Genomic DNA, 20,747 nt, shown 5'->3' with positions numbered 1-20,747 from the left:
TTCAAATTTTTGTCTAGAACACATATTAGCAAGTGATGTCATTTGCTGATAGTGATTGAATTATTTGGCCTTTCTTTTATTTGATTTGTAGGGTAAATAGCCGAGTCATTGGTGTAGAAAGACATAGAATTTTGAAGGAAACAGATTTTTATAATCAAACTGAGAAACCTACACAGCATGTAAAACACTATTTTGAGCATATATTTCGCGTCTCATGCTTCATTTTCCCTAATTATGAGCAATGCTGTGCATCACTGAATTTTTGTGTAACTGACTATATGTCGATGTCCGCGTAAGCAATGCCCCCTCAGATGAAAAGTGCAATTACATAGCAATTTGTGTCTCGTACTTTGGTTACTATATTGTTTAGTATGACCCATTAAGTAAATTTTGACATTCAACTTAGAAAATACTATTGCTATTGACTTGTATGTCACTAAATTATTTTGTTTTTGACTGTTAACTCTGGGTTTGACATCCTAACTTATTTATCACTGACCTAGTATACATACACCTTTATGCAAACTTATTCAGTGCGTAGATCCAGTTCTACTAAACTTTTCTGGTTTACACTAATATTCTCTACTTGTTTTTGGATATCAAATAGGCCTTCCCAAAGGGTAATTTTAATGTGGCGATTTACCCTCTTTTTCAATCAGTTTCGCTATAGCAATAGCAACCGCTACTCTAACTAACGGATAAGATGCTTGATATCCACAAGGATAGTGTACATGGTTCACGATTATTCTCCTTACTACAGGATGTTTACCTAGTCAATGATTAGGTCCAATTCTACTTACACTTTTCTGGTTCACCCTAATATTCTCTACTTATTAGATTGTTGTTGATGTCAAACGACAGATCTCTCCAAAAGGTAATTTTAATATGGTGATTAAACATGACCATGGTTCCAAAACCACAATTTCTGATTTAAAAATCGACGGTTCTAATACTTCTAAAAGGTAGAATAGGAACTAACCCTTATAGGGACAGTTATGGTTACAGTTCTTGAGTCCTGTTCCGGTCTAGTTTTGGTTCCGATTATGGTTTTGGTTTCTTTTCGTTATAGTTCGAGTTCTTCTAATTATGTTTAAACACTTGTTCTTATAAAATTGATTCTAAAAAAATATGACAATGAATATAGAAAATATAAGAATTGTATTGTATTATTATGTGTAAGAAAGAGAAAAAATTATGCAAGTTTTATTAAAAAAATATTTTGTTATTGATTAGATTGGATTGGTCTTGAATTTAGATTAGATATGGGGTCTAGACTTACTAAACCATCTATTCTAGTTCGGTTCAAATTTTTGATAAACCTGAATCTGAACCTTTAGTCACAATTATGGTTCCGATTTCGGTTTCCAATATTTGATTCCAATTCCGGTCTAACAAACCACCGGCCCAGTTCCAGTTCAAGGTTGAACGTGGCCACCCCTAGTGGTGAATTATCCTCTCTTTCGATCAATTTTGCTATAGCACCCGCTTCTCTAACTAATAGATATATAAGCCGTTAGTTCTATTGTATAAGAGTTATTGAAAAATAAAAGAGCAATAATTTCTTTCTTGTTCTATTAAGATAAGAGGGTTTTATTGCTCCTTTATTTAGTTTTTATTAGTTATTTTCGCAGTAATTGTACTTAACTATAGATAGATTTTTTTAAAAATTTTAAAGATTTAAAGAAAAGTAAACACTTACGCTCTATTTAGCTGGGGAATTGTATATATACAGAATGTCCATCCAGTTGATACTCACTTATTTGGAAGTGTATAATTGTTGATGTTGGGTAGAGAAAAGAAAACACAGGAAGAACTGGCAACTCTTTTCTTTTGAAAAAGCCTTGCCACTTGTGCGCGTGACTGTGTGTAACCTTAGATGCGCAAATTTCGACTACCTTTCAAGTGGATTTTGGTCATTAATTTTGACGACATTTCAAGTGCTCTTTTCCCATTTCGGACATAAATTTGTGTAGGCCAGAGAGTAACCAAACAAAAGGAGAATCCCTCCCCCAACAATCCCGTAACGGATGTATATGAAGTCGTTCCTCTGATTCTGTCTATAGTGTTCACTGACTCGAAAGTAGGCATAATTCAACTTCAACATGGCCCGCCATTTCAATCTCCAATGCCTAGTGGCAAAATAAGATGATGCGAATATTCAGGCTCATACGTAGGATCTTAAGTTGAAGATCGAGAGGCAAGCAATAAGAAGTAACACTTCGGTCAACCATTACTTTTCGCAGCACTTTTGCATAGAATTGAGTACTGTGCATTTGGACAAAATCTACGACAATTGCAAAGGGTCGAGAATATACATATACATATATATATATATATATGTGTGTGTGTATGTGTAATACCCTTTCCACATCAGTCACAGCCGGGAAAAATAAAAGAATGTAGTATTAAGAAGTAGATCTATGGCATTATGATATTAATGTCTATTTGAACAAAGGTTCAAGTTTGAAAGATTCTGGTTTCACTCTACGCTTTGGTACACATTTTGACGTTGGAGCCTATTAGACGTTCCAATTGTTGTTGGAAGTTGGAACACAACTCTGGCCTGCCAAACGAGCACTAGCGCTTATCCATAGGAACGTACATTTTTTCCGTGGAAGGATTTGCTGTTACCACCTACAATGTCCACAAAGTGATTGAATTTGATGGAAGAAGGACAAGAATGATGAACTTTTGCAGCTATCTTGGAGCTGTAACAAGTTAAAGGGTTGTTCTTGAACCAAAAACTCTCTCGTTGAAACAACTGAATTGATCTCTTGTTATCTAAAGCATGATTAAACCTATGAACACTTCAAATTCAACTAGGAGGAGGATCACCGCGCGATGCGCGGTGTGCGAATGCAATTATGCCCAGTAATGGCCAATTTAATTGTAATTTATGAACAATATTAGCTAATTCAAACGGCAAGTAATATAAAAGTGTTACACAAGATTGAACAAATAAAAACACAAAAAAAGGAAACAGGTCTGTAAATGTCCAAGCTAAAATTAATAAGCAAGCAACGAGCAGGAAGATAAGAAATCCAACAGCTAGGAAATAAGCAGCAAACAAACGAAATGGACACATAAAATAAGTAACAAAAAGTAGTTCAGCATGAAATGCAAGGCTGTCTATAATTTCCATCCTTCAGCAGTAATAGTACAGGAACAGGAGTTGAAAAGCTCCTTGTTAACCCAACAAAGTCATCCAAAAGTTTCGGGAAGTAGTAAATAAGCTCCCGCAATTCAAGTCAAAGAAGTGAGGCTCTAAGAAGATGCAACCAACCACATAGCAGAAAATACAAGTGATAGAGACGGAATATAGATAGCAAAATATAAAAGAAGTAGGAAAGAGAGGAGAACCAGAAACACTAACCTGTCTGGCTGCAAAAAAAGCTTCGGGGCAGAATCAGAGAAAAGCAGGCGGTACCACGATAAAATCGAGCATACAAAAGCTAATAGTGAAAAGAAACAGAACAAGGAAAAATAAGCCCGTGCTAATACCGAGTGCAATGAAAAAAGTAAAGGCATTAAGCTGGTGCGCAAGAAAAGAAAGAAACTGTTGCTGGAAAAAGAAGGCAATAACTAAGTAAAATGACAAAGCAACAAGGGAAAAAAAGAAAGCAATTATTTTTTTGTAAAAAAAAGCTCAACAGATGCAGAGGGACTAAGTTAAACGTTCTTGGAGCAAGGCACTCACCAGCAAAACAGCAAAGATAGCAACTTTGCAAGCTGAAACAAAGTCAGGAAATTAGTAATGAAAAAGGCAAAAAGAAGCAAGAGCAAGAGAAGAAGGAAGTTGATAGCTAACCTCTATTCTGTCTAGAGAAAAAAGCAGCCGAAAGGGATTAGAAGGGAGGATGCAGCAGCTGTAGATCTACCGCCGATCATGATGGTAAGCCGCCGAGGTTCTGCTAGAACAAACCAGGTAATGGTAACAACCACTGTACAAAGGGAAAACAACGGATTATCCCTGAACAGAGCAAGGCTGAAAGGTGATGTTTGGCAGAAGGCAACAATGACGGTCACTTCATTTTTACAAATATGTCCATGAGCAGGAAATAAGGAAAAAAGAGAAACTGAGCAAACGGAAAGATAAAGGCTGGGTAGTTTAGTAAAATAGAGGTACCAACTTTCCCATCAAATACAACTCTCCACCAAATGGAAGTAATCAGAAGTGATGGCTGAGGATGTATTCGATTAAGATGCGCAGATGCAGAAAGTAGATTGCAAAAATCGATGCCAGCAACGGAAAGTGCAACTCTTTAGACAAATATACGAAAAAAAAGATTTTGTTCAAGGAAAAAATACTAATAGAGAGGCAAATTTTATTTTGAACAGCTAAAATGCAGGCCAACTAATTAAGTAATCATTAACAATAACAAAAAAAAAAAGTGACGAGGAAAAGGCAACAATTAACAGAGAAAAATTGATAGGTAAATATGAATGTAAGTAGGCAAAAAGGCACTTTTTTGCTAACCCAATATATTGGGTCAGATCAGGCAATAAATAATTGTTAACAATCAACGTTAAAAAATGATAATTATTATTTGTTTTGGCAAAAATATTTTTTTTTCTTAATAACTAAAGGAACCGGTAATTAAACACGATCCATTAGATGAACAATAAAAAGCAAGACATTATTAAATAGCTATTAACAATTAATTGTAGCGTATTGGTAAATAGATACAGTTTGGTGGAAGAAAAAAATGGTCATTTTTTTTTGTTAAGACGATCCACCGGAGCAAAAAAAGAAGAGCGGCCAAATAAACAACGAATCATCAAAGGGGAAAAAACGAAATTATTAATTAACCAACGAAGCATTAATGGCAAAAAAGCATCTATTTGATAAAAGAAAATAAAAAAACAGATTAAATTTGTTTTTATTTTTGGAACAAAAATGGTTTTTTTTGGCTAACAACTGCAAGGGAGCACTAATTAAACACGATTTATTGGATGACCAAAAAAAGGCACTATTAAAGCGCAAAGCGCCAGTAAATACATGCAGTTTGGTGGAGGAGGAAAAAAAGGACACTTTTTGCTCATACAATCCGCCGGAGCATAAAAAAGAAGCTAAAAAACCAGCAAACCATTAACCGGGGAAAAAATTGAAGTATTAATTAACTAACGAAACATTAACAGAAAAAAGGGCATTTTTTTTTATAACATCCATAAAATAAAACAGTTGATAAATATATTTTTTTTGCGAAAAATGTCCCTTTTATTTTGCCTAACAACTGCAAGAAATCGCTAATTAGACGCGATCCATTGGACAGCAAGGGAAAAACCATTATTAAGCAGCCAGCAACAATGAATTGCAAAGTATCAGTAAATATATGCAATTTGGCGGAAGACTAAAAAAGGCCAACGAAAAGCAATAAATAATTGCTAACAATCAACGGTAAAAAATGATAATTATTATTTGTTTCGCCCTAAAATATATAATTTTTTTGGTAATAACTGAAGGAGTCGGTAATTAAACACGACCCAACTCATCAAGCGCGATCTGTTGAATGACAAGAAACATGACATTAAATTAGTTATTAACAATTAATTGCAAAGAATTGGTAATTATATGTGATTTGACGGACAACAAAGAAAAAAAGGAATCCAAATTTTTTGTTAATGTGATTTGTTGGATAAAAAAGTAAGAAGCAAAATTTTAGCACAATCCTACATGCAATTAGAGGACTATTACTTTTCATCCAATCAAAACTCGCCACATCATCAATTTAATATGCAATTGGGAGGACTACCACCAATCGACGAATCAGAGGACGACAACTCATCAAATTGGAATCAATTGAAGGACTATCACCAACCAACCAATGGAAGAGCGCCACGTCAGCATTTGGGTTCAATTGGGGCAATTGCATTCACACATTTATTATATATGTTAATAAATACTAGCTTCTCTTAAAGAGGGAGGATTAGAGTAGCGTGAACCGTGGCTTCTCTTAAGATAAAATGCCTTCTTCTTTTTTTTTTTTTGGAAACAAGATGAGATACTTGACTTCAACCCCCAAAATTGACAAAGTGAGTCAAATTAGTGTGCAATGTCACATATTGTATTATCATACTAAAAGCTTTGGTGTGACTCATTAGTCATTTCTACTGTTGCAAATCAACCTCAACTTTCTTGTTTTCCAATTTTCGCTTTATTTTTTAAACAAAGGACTAGGTTTTGATTACGTATTGTTTGTAATTAGAGCTAGCATCGGGTTGGATGCCCTAAAAGATCTCTTTAACCAAATTCTATCCCACATATCTAAATATTTTACTAAATCCTATTGGATAATTCTACTAGTTTTAATTCCATTATCAAATCCTCTTAATCGTGGGTTTGGATTACCCATTGGGTACCTTGTATCCACTAAGTTGAATAGTTCAAAAAAGAAAAATTAGCGTTTATTAAACTAAAACCAATACATACATCATATTAAATAAGCACACTGTATTGAGTTTTAAACTTGTGTAAAGCTATAGAGCTTGCATGAGAAAAATTCAACATTCAATGAAGGGTTAAATCAACATTTTTTTTATTTTAATTATGATTATCTTTATTTGTATTAGGTCAGGGCTATGTGTTATGATATTGGATCATAAGATTACGAAACGTGTTATCGAACTATTAAATTGGAAAACACACACATATTATATTTATATTTATATATATATATATATCGAATATCAAGCATTTAGGGTCCTCTTATCAAATCTTATCAGATTATGCATTGGTAACTATTCATTAATACCAAATCCTAATAGATAACCCATCAGTCATCTAATCAAATTAATCATCGGTACGATACCCATGGATATTGGGTTTTACAATCCCTATCTGTACGAGACATAAAAATCATCTTGCAATGCTCATGGACCTGACTAACTGCAATTACATCCAAATCAAACCAGACCTAATGCACTCATTAGCCCAACTTATGCTATAGTAGTAGGAAATTATGCTATTGAAACACTTCTCTTTGTAAGGTTTTCTTAAATGACTGATTTTTCATTTTTTTTTCCTATGGTCGAGTTCTCAATCGAGTCAAGACTGAAAACTGAGAATCCGCTACTCCGAGATATCAGAACTTCTACTTCACCTTGTAAGCACGGTGATATGCTCGAATTGGTGATTTAACGTGTACAAATTTTTGATGTAGGTAAATTGAAAACTCAATAAAATATAACAACAAAATTAGGATGAATAAAGTTGGTCAACATATACTCCCTCGGTCCGTAAAGATAGACTGACTTTGCTCTTGTGTGTGTCCCAAATTATACGCTTATTTCCTTTTTTAAAGAATAGTTAATTTGTTATTTTACTAATATACCCATATTTAATGTACATAGTTATTACAAATTTTTGAACACACATTAGTCGCCTTCTAATGGGTCCAAATTGAAAAGTTTGACTGTTTGGCAATTTTATTTTTGTTATTTATTTTAGTCAAACATGTAACATTAATTTGATTGACTCTTGTATTTGAAAAACTAAAGTACCTTAAGTTCCAAGAATAATATAGTAATATGAACCTCTTACTTTGAATGAATGATCTAATATTAACAAGGGGTATTTGAGGAAAGCATGAACAAAAAAATAATTATTGTAACTATATTAGCTAAATTTTTTAATTTATGTAAAAAAAGAAATAGGTCTATCTTTACCGGACGGAGGCAGTAATTAATGCATATAAAGTAATCCCAACAAACTTTATGAGTTATCTCAAACTCCTATCCTAGGATAGGATGGATGAATGTAGTTGGGGGTTGAATTGATTTATTTTGCTAATATCTCATTTCCATTTCATCTTTAAGAAGACGTCATTAAAAAGAACACACCACTCTATGGCCTGTATAAAGGATCCACAAGACAGAGTTTCAAGTACCCAACACTTGCATTTGCACCCATCAGTCTTGCAACATGTCAAAAGTTCTTCTCCTCTGCTGCATTCTTTCGCTCCTCTTTGTCATGAATCTTGGTACTTTTTCCTTTTCACTCTCTTCTCTCAATCCTTGTTGTTATGAAAAAGAATAATAGACAAATGTACGCTGGATTGGCAGATATGGCCATTTTAATTAGACTTGCTACACATTGCCTACCTGACAGAGAAAACTAGACCAGTTTTAAGTTACATATATAAAACTGAAATTTTCGCATCGAAAAAACGAAATCAATGCATATGATTAAAAAGAAAAGCAAAGAGGGTTGTTGGATTATGAGTTTTTTGTGAACTTAGAATTAATACTAACCTAGAAATTTTCTCACATGTACAGCTGAAGAAGTCCCAAATGCAGGAGGGTTGGAGGATTCCAAAGTTACGCTAAAGCACCTTGGACTCAGATCAAGCGTAGCGCAATGTGTTAGAGATTGCCACGCGAGGTGGCCAAACTCCACAGCGAGATGTCCCTTTTTACATGGCCATAGATGCGCCTGCCTATGCTATGTCCCTTGACTCCCTTCTCTCTAATTATTATTATCAATGATAATTTCCGTAAGTGAGAAGGCCTATATAATATATATGTGACTTCTCGGTTTTTATACAGAAACTATTACATGCTATGAAAACTTTTCTATGCATAATCTATATTCCAACAAACTTTACGAGCAATAATCTATATTCTTCGCTCCAAAAGTCAAAGATTAATCATCTAACTTTACGAGTAATAATCTATATTCTTCGTCCCAATTTTTGTTATGTGAACGATAGAAAGCATCTGTTTTCGATTCGATAAAATCATAAAATTAATCGAAAAGGGAGCAAAAGAAGCAAAAATTACATATTAGCAGTACCAAAGAGCATCATGAGAAAGTACTATTAATTTTGGAGAGAAAGTGAAGGATTAATCATCTAACTGGACCATCATTAATCCTAAAGGCATGAAGAACAATGACAAATTTTAAAAGTTCTGAGATCTAATGGAAATTTAGTATTAGCTATTCAAAATTTGCTACGTGATCAAAAAGAACGATGGAAACGAGTTTGTTGGACCAAATATGAGATCATTAATTTCCAAATTTCTTGAAATTTTTTAAACCCACATAATTTTAAACACTACAGATGATGATTCAAGGCACAAATAAGTTGAAAGGAAAAGGCAAAGTGGGTGTGAATCTTGGACGTTATATATGAATCTTAGGTACAAGGAATTGTAATCCGGCTTAAAGAGTACACAGGCACTACAAAACCAATTTTGCATCCTGCCAACTAAACAAATAATTAAAATTATAAAAGCGCAAAGTTTAAAACGTGTATATATAGCAACTTAAGAAAGTATATAGACCTGATTCTGCTATGAAATTTCTTATAATTGGTGAATGAATTGAATAGTCAATGACATAAAGGCACAGAAATTTAAACAAATTTGGGTTCAAATATATCATGCCTAAAGGTGTGAATAAAAGGCTCATTCTTGTACCTAATACCTAACTTAGTTGGTAGGAATACTAGTACGTGATCATAAAATTCTTGATTCAACTTTTAAACTCATTTTTTAGAAAAGGTTTGAAATCTCCTCTTAAACTAAAAAAGAAAGAAAGAAAAAAAAAATGCTAATCGTTTAGATTCTTGAAAGACACGAGATATTGGAGGAAAATTCACCGCATTCATGATTCATTTTTGAATTGCTGTTGATTGACAAAAAAAACAAAGATTCATTTTTGAGTTGTTGAGGCTTAAATTATTGAGATTTAGTCTTTTCTTTGGGTTTCAAAATTGTTAAGACAATTAAGCTCTATGGTACAATAATCATGCCGTCCCATCAACAACAATTGCGTACCTCTCAAAAACGAGAAAACAAATCATGCTTTATCTTTTCCCAAGCCAATCGGTTGTTCGAGGCATTATCGTCTCAAACAACTAATTACTTGATGGATTTCTCTTTACACAAAAAAAAAAAAAAAATCAATCAAGAAAAAAGGGCTGATGTTTTTTATTCACATTCAATTAGGTATCTGTTCACCACATCTCAAGGCTGTCCAGTCCATGAGTTCACATAGGACGTTAGATAATTTGGGTCATTAGTATTTACCTTCTGTGGGGAACTATACAGCGTTTGCGGCCTCTCCGACTGCCGGATAGATCAAATTAGCAGCGCACTTTTATCAATTTCATCCCTTATCCGACTGTCTCCTAAGGGCCATATATATGACAGCAGAAATAGAAAAATTACTAACTAGAATTTGCCAAAGCGAAGCCAAAGTGCTCGAGTATTGCAAGTATATAGTAGCACTAGTATTTGTGATTTTCATGATTGGTAGTTTTTGTAATTTTGTATGGTCTGACAACTTAACAATTTTTTGCCTTGGCTTATGGATAGTGGAAAGAGCAAATGGAAGAACTATTCAACGATCAAGAAATTAGTGGTTTCTTTATCTTTTGAAAGCATTTCTCCAAAATCTTCAAGAATGGAGGGTGCTACAATCATTTTTTTGTCGAAGAGTAAATCATGGCATTGTGTTGGATCAGCTGAAAAATCCCAGCAAAATCATGATGAGTACAAAACAAGGTATAAGATTGCCGCTAAAGGTTGTTTTTCAGTGTATGTTGGTCCTGCGAAACAAAGATTTGTCATCAAGGCAAAATGTGCTAATCATCCGCTGTTCAAGATGCTGCTTGAAGATGCTGAATTGGAGTATGCATATAGCAATGAAGGCCCTCTTTTGCTTCCATGTGATATTGATCTTTTTTTACAAAGTTTTGGCTGAGATGGATAGCGGGAAAGAGGCCATGGTTGATGATTCTGATTCATCAGCTGGTGGTGGATTTGCGTATGGCTCCTGCAGTCCTTTTAGTCCGGCACGGGGTCTCCGAAATGGCACCATGTCTAAATGTTATAGTCCATACGAACTTCTCACTCCACCCAGATTGCTGAACATCAATTAGTACTTCTCATTGCCTTTTCTAAGTTATTCTGCCGTGTAGGTGTAGGAATAATGTCTTATTTTAGGCTTTCTCAATAAGTATGGGATGTGACAAAATGAAACATGAAGGGTTGAATGCCGTGAAAATTGATTACTCAACTATTGATTAACACCTTATCTGCGTGCATGTGTCTAAACTAGGCTATTTTGAAGTGATTTCGAGGAAGATATGTTCTCAGAAAAATAGACATCCAGTATCTCTCTACTTGCCTGAAATTTTTAACTGGATTATGAATTGAGATAATTGTCAAAAAAGCTTCATTTAGTCATATAAAGTTTGACAAATATCGCCAAATTCATAATCTCACTCAAACTATTGGGATTTTGGTTTTCACAAAGAAAACCAGAAAAGACTTTTCTCTTTTTAATTAGATAATTTGCTCCTCACTTTGTCAACAAAAGTACATAATACATGTATAAGTCGACTTAGTGATTCTGCCTTGAATGATTGGAAATCCCAAATAACGTCCAATATTTTATTCATCAGGGGAAATTGAGTGCATCGACTCAACTTTCTAGCAGTGGATCTACCCACTAACATTAGGGTGAGGCATACAACTTAGAATTTTTCAAATTAATTTTCTGGGCTGATGTACCATAGAAAATCTCCATATATGTCTCATAATCTTTGTTTACGGGATTGAAGGCTCACCAAACAAGATTAAATCACCTTCAAGTAATATTGACTGACTTCCAAGATTACCTGTTGAATAGAGTCCCAAGATTAAGCTGATGATGGATTTCGGAATAAGATAGTCAAATGCCAATCTTTGAAGCCTTCCAAGATAGCCAAATGCCACTAGAAAAACAAGCCGACTCTTGTACTTCTACGGTTGGAAAAGTTGCAACAGCCTTGCAATTCAATTTGATGAGCTACAAAGCCTTTAGATTTAGGTTCATCAAGAATCAAACTAGAAGGCTTATACATGAGAATTAGGTATGTCAATACATCGGATCTTTTTCAAATTCAACCCAAATCCAAAGTACTTGGATAGGGTTTGAATTTAATTTTTTAAATACAGATCCTATCCAGATCCAGATCCTGTAAAAGAGTTATGGATCTAGAAAAAGTCTGATTTTTTGTAATTCATATCCAAATCCAAATACATACCAGACCCAATCCAAACCCATGTATACATAATTAAATTATGTATATATATATATATTAGTAAATTTATAAAATATTCTAATATTTTATGGTCATTGAATCGAATACAAAGATTTCTTAATTGTTTGCTTTTTTTAACTAATCCTAGTTGTCATTGTGATTAGTACAATCTTTTTTATAAAAAGAAGACAAAATAAAGGCAAATAAATGAAAGATTAGACGTAGATATAGTTAAAATTTAAAAAATAAATCGAAGCAGTAGATAATAGTTATTTTTTGAGTACATAATATTGCATTCAATTTCTTGAATATTAATTTTATTATTTAAAAATAAAAATTGAGTGGTGTGTATATTTTTTTTGAAATATATATATAATACATTTTTACTTTAGTATATTTAGAAAAATATAGCGGGTACCCATGGGTATCCAGATCCATGAGAGTCTGAATTTGGACTTATTTTTTCAGACTCATAAGGGTCTGGTCTGGATCTGAGTTCAACTAAATTTAATGGGTTTGGATCTAGATCAAAAGAATGCAATCCAGACCTACCCATTAACATATCTAATAAGAATAATATCTTAGTATAAATTTCGTTAGACAGGATACAAAGCATTATAGATAGTTGAGCAGGCTAATTATATCTTTAGTAATTTTTTTTCTATTGGTTTTTTTTAGATAATGTTATTTGCACTCCCTTTATGTTATTTGCACTCCTACTACCCCATTTTCATCTTAATGATACCATATTACTACTGTTCTAATTTTTTTTCCTACCTTATCTTGTGTTCATATGTAAGGAAGTTGGGCACACTTGTCGTACGTATCCAAAAGGTAAAAAAAATTAACTTTTGCATCTTTTTTTTCTAAATCTACATAACTATTTTTAATTTATTTTTCATATTCTTATTTTAATTTCAATTTTGCAGAATTTTTACGAGCACAATTAAGGTTCCATTGCATTATTTGGATACTAGATGCTGTCATACTTTTGTTGAAACATATTAAAAAGTTTCACTCCCTCTATGGTGGCTATATGAGCTATTCTTAGTAGATTTTTTGAAGTGTTAATGTCCTATTTATGAGACATTGTAATTATACTCATATTTTGCTCATCTTTGATTATTGGGATTTTTTTATTTATTTATTTTTTGGACTTGAAATTTGGAATTTGTTCATATTACATTGCTAGATAGATCTTTGACATCATAAGATTTCGTAAATTTTTGTAGAAAAATACATAATGCATGTTAGTGACAATTTTAAATTGGCCATTTTAATGTGTAATGGAATAATTAATTGATTTTAGAATGTAAGAGAAAATCTAGTAAAGTTAACTCATAGACAAGAAAATGAAATTAGAGAGGAGGTAATATGGTCTCGTCAAAATAAAAATAGAATAGTGGCACAGATTAGTGCCTATCTTTAACGAAATCTTTGTTTCGATCAGGCCCAACTCCTCATGTCTTGTTGCCCTGGTGGATTGGGTACCACCTAGGGATGTACGCGAGCCGAGCTACTCGCGAGTAGCTCGGTCAACGACTCGGCTCGAATTCGGATTGACCGAGTTCGAGCCGAGTTTCGAGTAGCTCGAATGAAAATCGAGTCGAGTTTCAAGTTGAAATAGCCCAGTTCGAGTCGAGTCGAGTAGCTTGACGAGCCGGAGTTATTTAAATAATATATTTATAATTTAAATAATATATATGTATTATAATTATAAAATGACCATTATGGGTATAAGTTATATGAAATTTACAATATATCCTTCTTTATAATAAAATCCTATAATGGCAAAAAAGTAATAACATAATTGTAAAAAGACCTAAAATGAAAAAAATTTTCGAGCCTCGAGTATCGAGTCAAGTCTCGAGCCTAAAGAAAATTTTTCGAGTCGAGTCTCGAGTATCGATTTTTTGGGCGAGCTCGAGCTCGACTCGAGCTCGAGCTTTGGTGTATATAAGTCAAGTCGAGCTCGAGTATAGCAATACTCGAGCTCGACTCGGCTCGATTACACCCCTAGTACCACCTAATCAAGAATCTTTCAACCGATGCCAATCCTAATAACTCATAAACTTTGGGATTAAACTCTATAGTGGCTATATGAGCTACTCTTAGTAGATTTTTTGAAGTGTTAATATCCTATTTATAAGACATTGTAGTTATACTCAAGTTGTGCTCATCTTTGATGCTTGAGATTTTTTATTTTTTATTTTTTGGACTTGAAATTTGAAATTTGTTCATATTAAATTGCTAGATAGATCTTTGACATCATAAAATTTCATAAAATTTTGAAGAAAAATATATAATGCATATTAGTGACAATTTTAAATTAGCGATTGTAATGTGTAATGGAATAATTAATTGGTTTTAGAATGTATGAGAAAATCTAGTAAAGTTAACTTATACACAAGGAAATGATATTAGAGAGGAGGAAATATGGCCTCGTCAAAATAAAAATGGAATAATAGAAGGACAAATAACATTACTTTTTTTTGACATAGAAATGATTAGTACCTATCTTTATGGAAATCTTTGTTTCGATCAAGCCCAACTCCTCATGTCTTGTTGGCCTGGTGCATTGGGTACGACCTAATCAAGAATGTTTCAACTGATGCCAATCCTAATAACTCATAAACTTTGTGATTAAACTCTACTAAATTTCAAGTTTCACATAGCATATTGTTTGAGCTCAAGCTTTAAAGTTTAAATTCAATCATCACCGAGGTCAAGCTGATCTTTAACCAAGAAGCTTGCAAGTTCTCAATTCATTTACACCCCTAACATGAGTGATATGCTCCAACTGGCGGTCCAACGTTTTGCATTTTTGTCATTTTTTATATACATAAATTAAAAACTAAATAATAGAAAAGGGAAGATGATTAATAACAACTAACTTATGCTTTTCCAATGTTTGGAAGATTCAATGCCTCTTAAATAAAGAGGCCAATGGTCTAGATTTTTTATTAGTGAAATGGCTTCTAATATGGAAACCAAATTTCAAAAGTATTAGGATTGCTATAGTGTTATCTTATTATTTGTCATTATTTTGGATCCTCGTTACAAACTCCAGTTTGTGGAATATTGCTTTTTTGTGTTGAATCCTCAATTACTGGATGAAAAGATTCTTAATATTAAACAAAAGTTGTTTTATTTGTTCGAAAAGTACTCTAAAGCCAATACTGCTACTACTACTGCACCAATGGAGGGTACTTTTAATGGTGATGATAGACAAACTAGAGATCTCATGGATGTGAGTAAAATCGATTCATATGTTTTTGTATTTGTTTCAATTTATATAACCTTAAACATTCAATATTTATGATATTTGCAAGGTTTTGATGTGTACCAATCTCAATAAGGGCCAAGTGGTAACAAATCTAAGTTGGAGTTGTTTCTTGAGAAGCGACTAGTAGATCGTAAGCAACAACCAGATTTGAATGTTTTGATTTATTGGAAGGAAAGTAGAATTAGATATCCTAAGCTTTCACTTATGGCTTGAGATATTTTAAGTATTCTTATTACCACTGTAGCATCAGAGTCTGCTTTTAGTCATGGTAGGAGAATCCTTGAAAACTTTCAAACTTCTATGTTGTCGAATAATGTGGAGGCACTACTGTGTTCTCGAGATTGGTTGTATAACAGTGAAGGTAAATTAGATATTTAGTTGCATTGACTATTAATTTTCAGTAGCTTAGGACCTCTTTAATTCTTTTCTTCATTGGTTGATTAAATCTGCTAAAATTTCAGAGAGTCCTGATAAAGATTTTGAAGTTGAACAAGAAGACGGGGAACAAAATCTTGGAATTGATATTAGTAGATTTATTGCTAAACAAGATACATCTTCAAATGCTGATACTTAGGAAGTATGTCATGTGAACTCATTGTTATTTTAGAATACTTGTTATTGCTTTCTACTGTTATTTTAGTTAGAGTTGTGATTTGTGCTTTGATTTGAATGCATGGGTTTGATTTCTTTGAGACCTTGAATATTGAGACTGGAGATGGAAAGAATTTAGTTAACATGAAGGGATTTAGTTAAAGACCATGTGAAAAAAAGACAGGCCAAATAGACAATGCCTTGACTTTGTGTCAGTCAATCAACATTAATAAAACCTGATCACTTCTTGAAGGATAGAGAACATTATATGACTGCAATACTAGAAATGGTCACATTATAAGTATCTAATGTTTCTATCATCAACAAGATCTTAGCCACTTTATGACAACGAAAGAGGAAGAATGTATCTTTTTATAAGGAAAATCAAGCTGGAGCAACATTGAAATGTTTCTACAAGTTATATGACTCAATTTCCATGACCATCTTTTCTTCCCGTCCTAGACCAACCAAAAAAGAACAAGAAATATCACTAGCTTTAGAACTCAATTTCCAAACCAGAATTCAGTAGTAAACATTCTACAAGAAATGGAATTTCTCCTCAAGACAACCAAGATAGAGTTTCAAATGCATCCTGTTGAGTTATCGCATGCAGATTTTATTTAAGAATCTTAAATTGGTCAAATGGAACAAAGTTTTATTTAGTACTTTGTTGAAGATATGTGATCTAATATTAGGAAAGATATGATTATAGTATCATGTATTAATTAGGTATCATATGATTATAGTATCATGTATTAATTAGGTAGTAGATTGATTTAGATTAGCATGATTTTAGGATCTAAATTAGGTTACACTTGTGTATATATATATGTATGTTGTGTAATCCTAATAAGATGAAGAAAAGTATTTTCTCTCCATTTTTCTTAGTTTCATGGTATCAAAGCCCTACCATCAAGGTTAGGGTCTCCGTCCGCTGCCAGAAAATTCAGTAGTCATCATTCGGTTCATCTGGTTCTGTATAGGACACATCTCTGTTCTATTCTTCACTCTTCTTTTAAAGAGTTCAGATCTATCTTTTTTTATTTTTATTCTATTAATTCTGAACCCATGGCAGAAACGAAATCTGTTGTTACGTCTGATGTGGTTCCTGTGATGTCTAAGATCACGGACCACAAATTCAACAATTCTAACTATCTTGATTGGAGCAAAACGGTTCGTCTTTTTCTGCGAAGCATTGATAAAGACAATCATCTGACTGATGATCCTCCAAAAGATAGTTCAAGACAGACATGGCTAAGGGAAGATGCTAGATTATTCCTGCAAATACGGAATTCTATTGACAGTGAGGTAATTAGCTTAATTAATCACTGTGAATTTGTTAAGGAGTTAATTGAGTATTTAGAATTTTTGTATTCTGGTAAAGGAAATATTTTTCGCATATATGAGGTGTGCCAAACCTTTTATCGTGCAGAGAAACAAGATAAGTCCATCATGACTTATTTTATAGATTTTAAGAAAACTTATGAGGAGATTAATCTGCTGTTATCGTTTAGTTCTGATGTGAAAGTTCAGCAAACTCAACGAGAACAGATGGCAATTATGAGTTTTTTGGCTGGTCTTTCACCTGAATTTGAGGCTACTAAATCTCATATTCTTTCCAGTCCTGAGATCTCATCCTTGCAAGATGTGTTTAGTAGGGTGCTTTGCACAGAGAATACCCAGTCTGTTCAGTCCAGCAGTGCTCTTGTTGGTCTTGGAAAACAGCAATACAAAGGTGGTGGTAAAGGAATTGACACTCGGGGGCAGAATGCAGAAGTAGTTGTGTGTTACTATTATCAAAAATCGGGCCATATGAAGCGTGATTGTAAGAAATTGCAGTACAGGAACCAGAGAACTCAATCCGCACATATTGCTTCTACCAATGATGCTATTAACCATGAAAAGTCTGTTACAATTTCTGCAAATGAATTTGCTAAATTTTTTCAATATCAAGAATCATTAAAGTTTTCATCTACTCCCGTAACTGCCATCGCTGAGTCAGGTAAACCAAACACATGCCTTGTGTCCTCGTTCTCCAAATGGATAATTGATTCTGGTGTCACAGATCATATGACAGGTAATTCTAGTCTATTTTTCACTTTTCAGTCACACACATCTGCATCTACAGTTACCTTAGCTGATGGGTCAAAATCTCGTATTTTTGGATCAGACTCAGTTAACCCCACTCCATTAACTCATTGTCATCTGTCTTAAGTTTGCCTAAATTGTCCATTAATCTAATTTCTGTGAGTAAAATTACCCGTACCTTCAATTGTTCTGCCCAATTCTTTCCTGACTATTGCTTGTTTCAGGATCTTACGATGAAACAGATTATTGGTAAAGGGTATGAATCTGGAGGTCTTTACATTCTTGACACACAGATACCAAAGTCCATAGCTTGTTCTGGAATTATAACTCCATTTGAAGCACATTATAGGCTGGGTCATCCTTTTCTCCCGTTGTTAAAGATATTTTGTCCACAATTTTAGAGTTTGTCTCTATTAGATTGTGAGTCTTGTCAGTTTGTCAAACATCATCGTGTTAATCTGAGTCCTAGAGTCAATAAACAAGCGGGATGCTCCTTTTGTATTAGTTCATTCAGATGTCTGGGGACCTAATCCAGTCACTTCTAAAACTGGATTCAAGTATTTTGTTACTTTTGTTGATGATCATTCTCATATAATTTGGTTATATTTAATGAAAAATCGGTCAGAGTTATTTTCTCATTTTTGTGCTTTTTGTGCTGAGGTTAAGACTCAATTTAAGCATGCTGTACAAATATTGCGAAGTGACAATGCCAAAGAATATTTATTCGCACCTTTTCAATCTTATATGGTGCAAAATGGCATTATTCATCAAATTTCTTGTGTGGATACACCATCCCAAAACGGGGTCATAGAACGAAAGAATAGACATTTGCTCGAAACTGTAAGAGCCTTATCATTTCAAATGCATGTTCCTAAACATTTTTGGGCTGATGCAATGTCCACAGCTTGCTTTCTAATTAATCGTCTGCCTTCATTTGTTCTGAATAGTGGGACTCCTTATAATACTCTTTTTTCAAATAGACCTTTGTTTCCCATCGAACCTAAAATCTTTGGGTGTACATGTTTTGTCCGCGACTCTCGTCCCCAAGTCACTAAATTAGACCCCAAATCATTGAAATGTATTTTTCTTGGTTATTTCCGTGTCCAAAAAAGATATAGATGTTATTGTCCTAGTCTTAGGAGGTACATTGTGTCAATTGATGTTACTTTTCTTGAAAATACACCTTTTACCCCATCCTCATCTCATTCATGTCAGGAGGAGGATGATGATTTGTTAATCTATACTGTCACATCTTCAAGATCTTCCCCTGCTAAACCTCCAATTACTCAGGTATATTCTCGACGACAAAAGTCTCCTGCTGCATGCTCTGAACCAGTTCCTTCGTTACTAGATCCTGTCTCAAGTGATGATCTTCCTATTGCTCTTCGCAAAGGTAAGCGTCAATGCACTTATCCTGTGTCTTCGTGTGTATCTTATAATCATCTACTCACCTCTTCTTGTTCCTTTATTACATCCATTGATTCTATCTCCCTTCCTAAAACTGTTCATGAATCCCTATCCCATCCCGGATGGCGCAATGCTATGATAGAAGAGATGAATGCTCTAGATGGTAATGATACTTGGAACTTAGTAAATTTACCTGCAAGGAAGAAGGCCATTAGGAGTAAGTGGGTTTTTGCAGTTAAATTCAATCATGATGGGTCGGTTGCTCGGTTAAAAGCTCGCCTTGTTGCCAAAGGCTATGCTCAAATCTATGGAGAGGATTATTCTGACACTTTTTCCCCTGTTGCTAAGTTAACATCTGTCAGGTTATTCATGTCTATGGCAGCCACTCATAATTGACCTTTGCATCAACTAGATATCAAGAATGCCTTTCTTCATGGAGACCTCCAAGAGGAAGTTTATATGGAGCAACCACCAGGGTTTGTTGCTCAGGGGGAGTCTGGGAAGATTTTTCATCTTCGGAAGTCCTTGTATAGACTGAAACAAAGTCCTCGTGCTTGGTTTGGAAAATTTAGTCTAGCAGTTAAAAGGTTTGGGATGCAGAAAAGCAAATCTGATCACTCGGTTTTCTACGAACAGTTTAAAGCTGGTATTATTTTGTTGGTAGTATATGTGGATGATATTGTTATCATTGGGAATGATGCTGCAGGTATTTCATCTCTTAAAACTTTTCTCCATAGTCAATTTCAGACAAAGAATTTGGGACTATTAAAGTATTTTTTAGGTATTGAGGTAGCAAAGAATAGGAAGGGGATATTCCTGTCCCAAAAAAAATATATTCTTGGGTTACTATCTGAAATAGGAAAATTGGGGGTTAAACCAGCTAGTACCCCAATAATCCCTAACATGCAGCTCACAAAAGAAGGTGAATTGTTAGAAGATCCTGGGAGGTATAGAAGATTGGTTGGAAAGTTGAATTATCTTACAGTGACTCGTCCAGATATCGCGTATTCAGTTAGTGTTGTTAGTCAATATATGTCTAATCCTACTGTTACTTATTGGGCAGCTGTAGAACAAATTTTGTGTCATTTAAAAGGAGCTCCTGGACGTGATATTCTGTATAAAAATCATGGTCATACTAGGATTGAGTATTTTTCAGCTGCTGATTGAGCAGGATCCAAGGCAGATCGAAGATCCACAACTGGATTTTGTCTCTTTGTTGAAGGAAACCTGGTCTCATGGAAGAGTAAGAAGCAGAATGTTGTCTCGCGATCGAGTGCAGAGTCAGAATATAGAGCTATGGCACAATCGACATGTGAAATCATGTGGATAAATCAACTTCTAACTGA

The 20,747-nt window shown here is 34.0% G+C and overlaps 1 protein-coding gene and 2 long non-coding RNA genes across 3 annotated transcripts; 2 read left to right on the top strand and 1 right to left on the bottom strand.

Annotated features, from left to right (window-relative positions):
* Positions 1-2,403: 2,403 nt before the first annotated feature.
* Positions 2,404-4,214, bottom strand: LOC113738486 (uncharacterized). Its single transcript, XR_003460152.2, has 4 exons — positions 3,809-4,214; positions 3,698-3,729; positions 3,374-3,452; positions 2,404-2,634 (listed from the first exon to the last, which is right to left on the bottom strand). It is a non-coding gene; the product is annotated as an uncharacterized lncRNA (long non-coding RNA).
* A 3,670-nt stretch (positions 4,215-7,884) lies between these two features.
* On the top strand, positions 7,885-8,516 carry LOC113738622 (uncharacterized). The gene is made up of 2 exons (XR_003460191.2): positions 7,885-7,979; positions 8,275-8,516. It is a non-coding gene; the product is annotated as an uncharacterized lncRNA (long non-coding RNA).
* Positions 8,517-16,974: 8,458 nt separating this feature from the next.
* On the top strand, positions 16,975-19,797 carry LOC140004660 (uncharacterized). The gene is made up of 4 exons (XM_072044788.1): positions 16,975-17,908; positions 17,984-18,081; positions 18,219-18,364; positions 19,128-19,797. Exons 1-4 carry the CDS (start codon positions 16,975-16,977, stop codon positions 19,795-19,797), a joined length of 1,848 nt encoding a protein of 615 aa, XP_071900889.1.
* The last annotated feature ends 950 nt before the right edge of the window (positions 19,798-20,747 follow it).

Source organism: Coffea arabica, chromosome 4c, assembly GCF_036785885.1.
Source record: "Coffea arabica cultivar ET-39 chromosome 4c, Coffea Arabica ET-39 HiFi, whole genome shotgun sequence".
NCBI classification, from domain to species: domain Eukaryota; kingdom Viridiplantae; phylum Streptophyta; class Magnoliopsida; order Gentianales; family Rubiaceae; genus Coffea; species Coffea arabica.
This window is presented reverse-complemented; position numbering and strand designations above follow the sequence as displayed.